The sequence below is a fragment of the Nestor notabilis genome, unplaced genomic scaffold (assembly GCF_000696875.1).
Source record: "Nestor notabilis isolate BGI_N333 unplaced genomic scaffold, ASM69687v1 scaffold16025, whole genome shotgun sequence".
NCBI lineage: Eukaryota > Metazoa > Chordata > Aves > Psittaciformes > Psittacidae > Nestor > Nestor notabilis.
The window spans coordinates 29920-39587 of record NW_009929905.1 but is presented as its reverse complement, the minus strand read 5'-3'; the positions used below and the strand labels follow the sequence as shown (position 1 = coordinate 39587).

The following is a 9668-nucleotide window of genomic DNA, read 5'->3' as shown; positions in this document are numbered from 1 at the left end:
GTTTCAGCCCTTTATTCATTGGGTCTTCATTTTGGGAAAGCGGAGGGCTGAGCATATATACTATAAAGCTGTTATACTTGAAAGCTCTTTAGCACTACATAGAATTTTCTGCTGTTTAATCCTTTAAGTGCTGTGATATCTCAAGGTATGCTTAGAAAAGAAAACAGGAACTCCTTGTATTTAAATCTTTTTTTACTATTAAGTTTATCTAATTACTGTGTTAAGAATGGCACACATCCATCCTGTAAGCTAACATTTGACAACAAAAACACTTGTGAGTGTTTTTAAACCAGTAATGTTTGTAATGGTGCTGATCCAGGCTAAGAGGAAATGATAACAATTGCTAAGTGGAAAACCTGCTGGCATCACCTGAAGCAATGTATTGAAATAGTGGTACTGATAAATCTTGTAAATTCAAAAGATACCTTTGGGGGAGCCTAGAATTTTTAATTACACCTTTTCAAGGCCTATAGCAGAGTACTCAACCTCTTTACTTGCTTTTGGATGTCCCAACCTAAGCTCCTTGAACCAAGTAACTTCTCAGAGTTCTTATATAAACCCTCCTTAGGACTGTAGAAAACATGCTGACTTACCAAGAGCTGTCAAGAACACAAGACCAGCCTTCATTAGAACTGGTAACAGGTTATCCTCTCTATTAGAAAGCTGTACTACATGATTATATCTGTTATTAGGCCCTGAATCTTTTCCTGGAGTGAACTTTCAGTGTATTAAAAATCTTAACAAGGTTCTACAAACACATCTGCTTTGCCTCAGGCATTGCAGAGAAAGGACAGACAACACAAAGACACCCACACACACTCCAGCAGTGGAAATACTATTGAATGGGTTTAAGTGGAAACTTTTTGTATAAAAATGCCTGCCAGTCCCCTAGAGTCATATTCTGTGTCTTATCCCAACATGGCTGCATTTGGCATCCTGGAAACATCTTGCAGCTATTGTCTAATACACTTTTCCAGCATCTTCTGTTATATTTGCAGCTGTAACTTTTGTTTCATGTACATTTTTCTCAACTTCTGATAAACATGAGACTTGTGAAATTTAGAATACAAATAATGTCTTAAACTCTGCCTTCAGTAGTGGATTGAGATTAGCTGACTACTCTTAAACCAGATTACAGTTAGTACTTTGACCCCAGATTCTGCAGCAGACCAGCTCTGGTGCTGGGCACCAGAACTAGCTTGTTTTTACCTTATTCATCTCCCTGCTATATCATACACTTGCTGTGTCTCACCATCACTCCTTGAGCTATTCCCACCCAGGATACTTCTACCTATAAAGATGCTAAAAGCAACAGGATCATGCAGGACTTGAAGCAGTTCTTATTCTTACCGTAACTCTTCCTAAGATTATTCTTATAAGGCAGATAAATACCAGCATAGGAAGAGAACTTAATAAAGCCAGCCAAGAGCACAAATGAAGGACGTGTTGTGCTGTCCACAGCAATGAACTTATAACCATAAGGAAAGGCTGATATTCTTTTTTCAGAAAAGGTAAGTAAGTTGAAATCTACAAGTTATTCTGTTCTTTAATGCTAGCCTGAAATTCAGTACATTAGAGTACTGGGGGTGCTTTCTTTTACAATCACATTATCAAAAATATGCTACTGTTTCTTAGTGAACCGATGGCAGAAGATTGATGCAGCTTGTCCTGAGGAACAAGTCTGTCTAAAATCAGGTGGCACCAAACTACAGTGAAGAACCTAGAAGACAAAGACTGTTCTTGCATTTCAGTATCTGATCTGAGAATATAGTTTTCCTGATTATCTCCTGGACATTTAGCATATGATACTCATTACCTTCCTATCTTTTGCTTTGAATTTAGGAGTCATTTAAGCCCACTGAGGAGCATGTGCTAGTGGTAAGACTGCTTGTGAAACATCTGCATGCTTTCAGCAACAGCCTGAAACCAGAGCCTCTCTCCCCTTCAGCCCACTCCCACACAGCCAGCCCACTAGAGGACTTTAAAAGGTAGGTACATGAGCAGCCTGTCTCTGAAGCATATAGAGCTTCTCCCTGAAAAAATATGCTCTCACTGAGAGGTTGAATTAGGCTGTTTTAATGGTTAAATACAGAAGTAAATTAATAAAAGTGTGTAAGAGCTAATGTATTGTTTCTCACATCCACTGGAAGGGGGGCAAAGGGGGAATGTCTTGGTGTTACACTAGTCTATATCTTGGCACAAGTCAGAGAAAAGAAAATGCTACTGGAGGATTCTGGAGAAGGTTAGTGGAGAATTTTTTATTTATGTATTTGAGTTGAAATTCAATGGGCAGAAGTAGTTTTAGTTAAGAAAGAACAAGTTTGGGTCAGTCCTTTCTGTATTTGCATTTGTGGAAGTGAGTTGGGTTTTTTCCTTTTTAAAATTTGCTGATGTTTACACATCTGTCTTTGAATCTATATTTGCAGGGTTGTAATTCCTCGGTTTGTCCAAGAGAAACTTTATATCTTTCTGCAACACTGTTTTGGCCACTGGCCTCTGGATGCCTCTTTCAGAGCAGTACGTACCTGCTTCTCTTTCTAAGTCTGCAACAGAACTAGTAATGAGTTACTACTGTTACTAGCTATTTCTTGGTCTTCAAATATTTTGGGGTTTAGAGCAGTTAAAATCTTCATTATAACGCACACATTTAATGTTAAGAGTGACAGTGGGACATAGTTGAATGTATCTTGGTGATAATTACTGCAGGTTGCTGGCTGATTTTGCTGACAGTGAAAATGGCTGTTGATTGAAAAGAAGGAGGGTTACATTCTTACAGGTCCTAATTTCTTAGTATCTAATACAGTAGGTCATAAACAAAAGCAGTAAGATGTAATTTGTGATACATACTGTAAATATTACCTCCCGCAAGCAGTAAAAGACCATGACTCTTGGTAATTAATGTAGTAGTTCAAAAATGCAGAATGTAAGAGATCTTACTCATTAGATTTACAGTTAGCTGTATCAGTGTTTGAGGTACACATGCAAGGCAGAATGTCAGCAGAAATGACTGCAGAGGCCATGGCAAATCTATCCTTGGCTACAGTGCAAGCAAGGAGTCCACTGTGTTTCCTCAGGGTGGTGGGTATGCCTGCACAGAAGACGAGAGCTGAAATGATATTCATGTAGCATCTTGTTTACTTAGTTCAACAAGGATTCAGTGAACACTATCAGAGCTGTTAAATGCACCTTAAATGTAGCCACCAACTAAGTTTTCTTTTTTGTAGCAGCTGCATGAGTACTATGGTACTTATGTATTATAGAAAATTCACATTGGTCCTAATGAACATGTACTTAGTTTTTCAGTTCTTTTTCGAAGACACTTAGATTACTAGAGAAAGTTTTATTCCTAAAAACTTTTGGTTATCATTAAGATAACATTCACCCTTTTCTGTCTTTTAAAAGTATTGGTACTTATGTGGTTTTATGTGTGATTTTGCTTAGGTTCTTGAGATGTGGTTAAGTTACTTGCAGCCATGGAGGTATGCTCCGGAAAAGCTGCTGCAAAGCACAGAGCCCTTACCTCACAGTGTGTCAGAGAAATGGTAAGGAGAAAAGCAGCTGTGAGTAACCTGAACCAAACCTCGAGTAGGATTTCAATCTGAATTAATTTCTTGTACAAGATTAGAGATGATTTCTTACAACACAAGCTTTTGGCTTGAGACTAATCTTTCGTCTTGGTGCAAATACACCATCTTTCTGGAGACAGTATAAAATAATTACTTAATGACTCTTTTGGCAGAAGACAAAATAACAATTATTTAAACAGCTGAACTCACAAATCTTGTACTTACTTTGACAGGGCTACCTTCATTCAAGAAAACCTACTCATGTATACTAAGCTGTTTGTAGGATTTCTGAACAGAGCTCTTCGAACAGACTTGGTCAGTCCAAAAAATGCTTTCATGGTGTTCCGAGTAGCTAAGGTCTTTGCTCAGCCCAATCTAGCTGAAATGATCCTGAAAGGTAAATGGATATTTTGACATCTTATGCTTTCCTGTCTCAATCTTTCTTTACAATGGCTACATCCTACCTTAGAAACACTGAGATGAATAAACTTACTCTCATTTTTGCATGCTGTTTTGCCAGTCGGAGGTCTGTGTCTTCACTAATGTTTGTCTAGTATTGGTTTAGTAAGTCTACAGTTCTTTTCTAATCACCATCATTTAGATTTCATTCCATGATTCTTTTTTAAAGAATAAAGACCTCAATACTGGATGTTTACAATCAAGTCAGGCTTTTTTACGCTTGTCTCATTTGATTATTTATCTCAGGATTAAGAGTTCTTATATCTCTAAAGGTATTTATACTTAGCAAAATAACAGTCAGCTGTTCATGTATGCACTTCAGGATAATTAAGATACAGTAAATTTGGGAGAGGCAAGATATGACAAGTATTGATGTCTGAAGTGTCATGATACTCTACTGCCTTTGTAAAAAAAAAACCAACAAAAAACCCCACAACAAAAAACCAAACTCATAAGCTTAAAATGTCTGTATGGTCTGCATTTAAATGCATTCTGGCATTTTCTGCTGTTGGCAGAGAGAAATGAAAAAAGGGTAATTAAGGCCTCTTTCCTTCTAGAACTACCTCTTTATCTAAAAGCAAATTGTCCAGCAGCCTTAAGATTCTTTGTAGCTAGACTTTTCCCAGGCACAACCAGGAGTATGATATAACCATCTTCACTCCTCTTGTCAAATTCAAGGAGAACAGTTATTCCTGCAGCCAGAACTTGTTATTCCCCATCGTCAACACAGATTGTTTATGACTCCCACATTTGGTGGAGCCTTCTTCTCATCATGGCCTCCAACTACTGCAGATGCTTCCTTAAAGGTGAAGACTCATGTTTACAGCCTAGAAGGGCAGGACTTCCAGTATAAACAGATGTTTGGCACAGAAGTCAGGAATTTGGTAAGCAACAACTTTCTATTTTGACAGGATTTTTCTCAGTACTTAGCATCCATATTATAAGTGAAGAGTGGAAAACTTCACACTCTGCCCTACTGTATAATTAACTTTGCTGATGATAACTTCTCAAACCTGAGGGGTCTCAGTCCAGCACAGCTGTAAAAACCTGCTTGCTCAGCTAAATAGAAGTTAATGTAACAGCTTGCTGTTATTTATGAGTATTATATACTGTATTATGAGTATTTCCTCTCAAACATGCTTACTGTGAACTTCTGATTCACTTGATTCATTAGTACCTATCAGATAAAAATAGCAGCAGGAAATAAAAGGCAGCTGAAAAATCTAAGCAGCGCACAGGTTTCTCAAGAATAACTACCTTTGCCCTACTGGAAATACAGCTAACAGTCTTAACACAAATCCATATTAGCTAAGACAGTGAGTTTGCTCTCACTGCCAGGTATCAAAGTGCAGTTTTATCCATGTATCGATGCTTAGTGGTCTTTTATCTTTGTCCCACACAATTTTGTTTGTTTGTTTTAGGTGTTAAAACTGGCTCAGTTAATTTGTCAGGCACAGCAGACAGCAAAATCCATATCAGACCATTCCGCAGAGACAATGGCTAGCCAGTCCTTCTTTTCATGGTTTAGATTTACACCATCTGAGATGAATGGTTCCTACACAGGCAATGACCTTGATGAAATAGGGCAAGACAGCATCAAAAAAACAGATGAATATTTAGAGAAGGCACTGGAATACTTGTGCCAAATCTTTAAGGTACGTAACATCTTTCTAGAAATTCTCCCTATGTAGCAGTGTGTATAAGAGTCAGGATCCCTCAAACACTTCTGTCTCTCTTGTACTTTGTGGAGTTACAAAACCATCCAGAGACCCTGCTAGCACATCTTGTTGTAAAGCTCTTCTGGGCTTGACTTTACCCTGACCACTTCAAAACCCCTTTCAATACAGATGAAACTAGATGCTCTGAATTTCTAAATATCAAGCCTACTTTGTTTCAAGTGAACACTCCTTTTGGACTTTATAGTTTAGACCACACCTTTCTCTTTACTTGTGACTGTTCTCATGTTTACAAACAAGCAAGGCATGGCTTAAATTTTAAAAACAGTCCAGTATCTTCTAAATGTAGAGTTATAAAAATACAGCATATAAATAACTGCAGCTGTGAACTAGAAGTCTATTTGGTTAAACTTAAAACAGATTAATTTCTGTGTCAGCTACACTCGCTTATACAGAATTGACATAGGAGAAGACAGCCATTTGACAGCTTTCAAGGAGTAAGGGACATACAAAACCAGAACATCTCACCTGGATTTGAAGAGTGCAGACAAGAAATTTGGAGACTTTTATTCTCTTTTAATGTCTAACTGAGGTGCTATTAAGCAGTTCTTGGTATCTCTGTTATTCCTGAGTAGCTGAATGGAGCCCAGCTGACTCAGATGATGAAGAACTGTGGGACAGCTCAAGACAAGAATGGGAAAAACCAGCTTCCAGACTGCATTGAAAGTGAGGATGGCCTTATTCTTACACCCCTTGGCAGGTACCAGGTGAGAGAAGAAAGATTCCACATCGGTATCCTAAATTGTTCTTGACAAAAAAAGTTGTCCTACATCCAGGGAAATGCAACTTATCTGGGGCTAAGAGAGATGCCTGCATAAAGGTGTTTCACATGGGAGCTACAAGATAAGGGGTTTATTTTCCTGTTTCCAGATCATAAACGGCTTACGTAGATTTGAAGTGCAGTATCAAGGTGATACTGAGCTTCAGCCCATTCGAAGCTATGAAAATGCCACTCTTGTCCGCCTCCTGTTTCGGTTATCCTCTGTGCTTAACGCAAGGGTAAGTACAGCACTACCTCCCTCTTCTGTTTTCCATTGCAAGTTTGTTCTTCACTGTACTTGCACATATATGAAACTGGTTTGTTCTTAATCTGTCACCTTTATTGTGGGCTGTATGGGTATTCCCCAATAGTATCAGGCCTGCTTCTCTACCTGTAATATGACATCTTAAATGTAGTCTTTATGCTTGATGTTTGAACAATGGAGTATCATTCAGAATGAATGTTTCTGAAACAGGAAGAGCAAATCCTTTTCTTCCACCTTGCTTGTCTGCAAGTCTGCACTAAAGCAGTTCTAATATTTATGAGTACATTTTGATTACTTCCCCCCCTCATTTCCTATAAATGAAGAAAAGTGCAAAGTAAGTTACACTTATTTTATGGCAATAAATAATAGAATACTAATGTTTAAACTTTTCTTACCTCAGTTTGCTGATCAGATGGATGCGCTTTGCTCCAGGGAAGATTTTGTTGGCAGACTTTGTCGCTACCATCTTACCAAGCCCCATCTCATACAGAAAATCAGGTGTAGTCCCATGGTGAAGGACAGAACAAGCCAGAACTGGGGACCAAGAATCAGTCTGAGGTTTCTGGCTAGCTACAGAACTCTCACTTTTTTGCTGATGATCTACTTCATTGCATCGTGGTTTTACATTGGGCCAGTGGGCTGTACATTCATTATCCTGATCGGCTATTTTCTTTATGCCACAATAATGACTTTTTTCTCTGAAAGATGGAAGCCACATGAACACTAATTTCCTTGTTTCAGCTTACACTTCTAAAAATAAATGTTTTAAGGATAAACCTGGGATTTAATGACTGCTTGAATTACTGTATCAGATCTTTCTAAACTATTTTTTAATATTAAAGTTAATTGAGTTTTATAAACAAATGATGTGGTCTTGTGGCGTAGAGATAATCGAAGTAAATTTTACTTTTATAAAAGCATTCTGTAGAATCTAGTGAATTAATAGTTTTTTTTTTGAGGGGGGAAGAATGAATATTATACTGAAGGGAACTTTAATCAAGAGCACTCTGGTCAGCTTACACAGAATAGCTGAGGGTCTAGAGTTTGATCTAGAAATACAGTTTCTTCTAAACCACCACCTAGCAGGTAAAAAGCTGGAGACATCTTGCTAGAAGTATAATGCACCCATAGTCTCAGCACTAACCTGAGCTACATTTTAACAAATCTGATCTGCACACAAAATTCATATGCTTCAGCTATACTAGTTGGAAGCACAGGGAAAAGAAGAATGCAACATTATTTGCATCCCACAATTCTAGAATAAGGGAGTCCCCTTCTAGGTTACCACCTCCGAGGTCATGGGGGTTTTGGGGGGAATTGGAGGGGGTCTGGTTTGTTTTGGGGGGTGGGGGTTTTCTGTTGTTTTGTTTGGTTGGTGTTTTTTTGTTACAAGCTCTGCTGTTAGCTACTATGAGAATCCAAAGTTCAAACCAAACAGTGCTGAGAATGTTGGGAGGTGGATTTAACATTAGAGTGGAAGGAATATTTAGTGCTGTACTCCAGAAGCAAAACTAGACGCTCCCTAGCAATATCCATGACACTACTACATATAAGGTTGGCTTTTTTTTTTTAAATGTAGTCATGTACATCTCCATGTTAAATGCCTTTATGGTATATCCCTGGCTTGTCATCACAGTACTTACCCCCATGATGACACAGGAGTCAAACATCTGACTAAAGAGAGTTCCTCAGTAAAAGGTATGGCGGGTTTCTGGAGAGAACACATTCAGCAACTGCAAAACATATGTTCCTCAAAACATCTAATCAAGGGTGAGGATCTCAGTAGTGACTTACTGAAAAATGGCATGACCTAACAGTACTAAACAATAAAAATCAGGTGTTTTCACTGTTTATTTTGCTATGTCAAAACATCCCTATTTCCCCAGGACTAAGGTGCTCCATTTCCCCACCAGCCTGTTCCTGCCCTCACAGTACAGCACACAGCAAGCACAGCTGCCTATGTACTTCTGTTCCCGTGTTCAGTCTCACTCCTTCCTGCAATTTTCATTCTCTCTGAGATATTTTTATTAACACCAAATGTTCTTTGGGGCAATATATCAAGAGATACTACAAAGAGGAATCCTGACAGATGAGCTTCCGAAGGTAACTCAGTCAAAAAAACCTCAACCATTTTGTGCTCTCTATAAAAATATGCCATGATTGTGCATGTGGGAGAGACAACTAATCAAAGCGAAATGAGGTTCAGTAAGAAAACAGCTTTATAGGTTATAGCTAATCACCATCTTAGGGCCGTTCAGCTTATGCTGGATGTGAAAATCAGCATCCAAAACTATGCTGCAGGAACAAAAGCATTCAGTAGTATGAAAGTGAGCCCACAATAACCATTTTTGCTAACAAATCAATCAGTTTGCTTAAGCCTTAGAGCTGCACGAGGGCTGCATCTCACCATGCTCCACACCAAGTGTAAGAAAAGTTACTTCCTACTTACAGTCATTGTCCTGGCTGTGATGCTATAAGGTAACTGTCCTGGTGCAAGTTTGATTTGAGCAATCTGGTTTTGCAAACTTGTTTGAACTGCCACTCCCATAATCAGCTCTGCAGTCACAGGACTTGGGTCATCATTTCTCTCTTTTTTTCTGCAGACAACAAGATTTCTACCTCATCTTCTGCAATGACAAGTTCACAGATATTAATTTGACACACTGTGGGTACATGACTCACTTCCAGTTTTCATGATTTATCTCCCAACTGAGAAGCTGCTGTGTGTCAGGATGCCTACCCCACCCTCAGTCTAACATCTCACTGCGTCTTGTTTGAGGGAAATTGAAGGTACTGCAGCTACAGTGACAGGTCTGAAAACTGCACTAGCCAATTTATTGTAAATCTGAGGGACATACATTTTGTATCTACTTCCAGATATG

General features: G+C 38.6%; 1 protein-coding gene across 1 annotated transcript in view; it reads left to right on the top strand.

The window, feature by feature from the left end:
* SMPD4 (sphingomyelin phosphodiesterase 4, neutral membrane (neutral sphingomyelinase-3)) overlaps positions 1 to 7525 on the top strand; it is a gene marked incomplete at its 5' end in the record, with an annotated part of 16964 nt that extends 9439 nt beyond the window's left edge. Inside the window, 9 exons of the mRNA XM_010015199.1 lie at positions 1843 to 1988; positions 2427 to 2517; positions 3442 to 3542; positions 3800 to 3963; positions 4704 to 4909; positions 5447 to 5680; positions 6337 to 6468; positions 6632 to 6760; positions 7187 to 7525. Coding sequence (XP_010013501.1) covers positions 1843 to 1988; positions 2427 to 2517; positions 3442 to 3542; positions 3800 to 3963; positions 4704 to 4909; positions 5447 to 5680; positions 6337 to 6468; positions 6632 to 6760; positions 7187 to 7513 — 1530 coding nt within the window. The remainder of the gene's footprint in view (positions 1 to 1842; positions 1989 to 2426; positions 2518 to 3441; positions 3543 to 3799; positions 3964 to 4703; positions 4910 to 5446; positions 5681 to 6336; positions 6469 to 6631; positions 6761 to 7186) is intronic.
* Positions 7526 to 9668: the final 2143 nt, after the last annotated feature.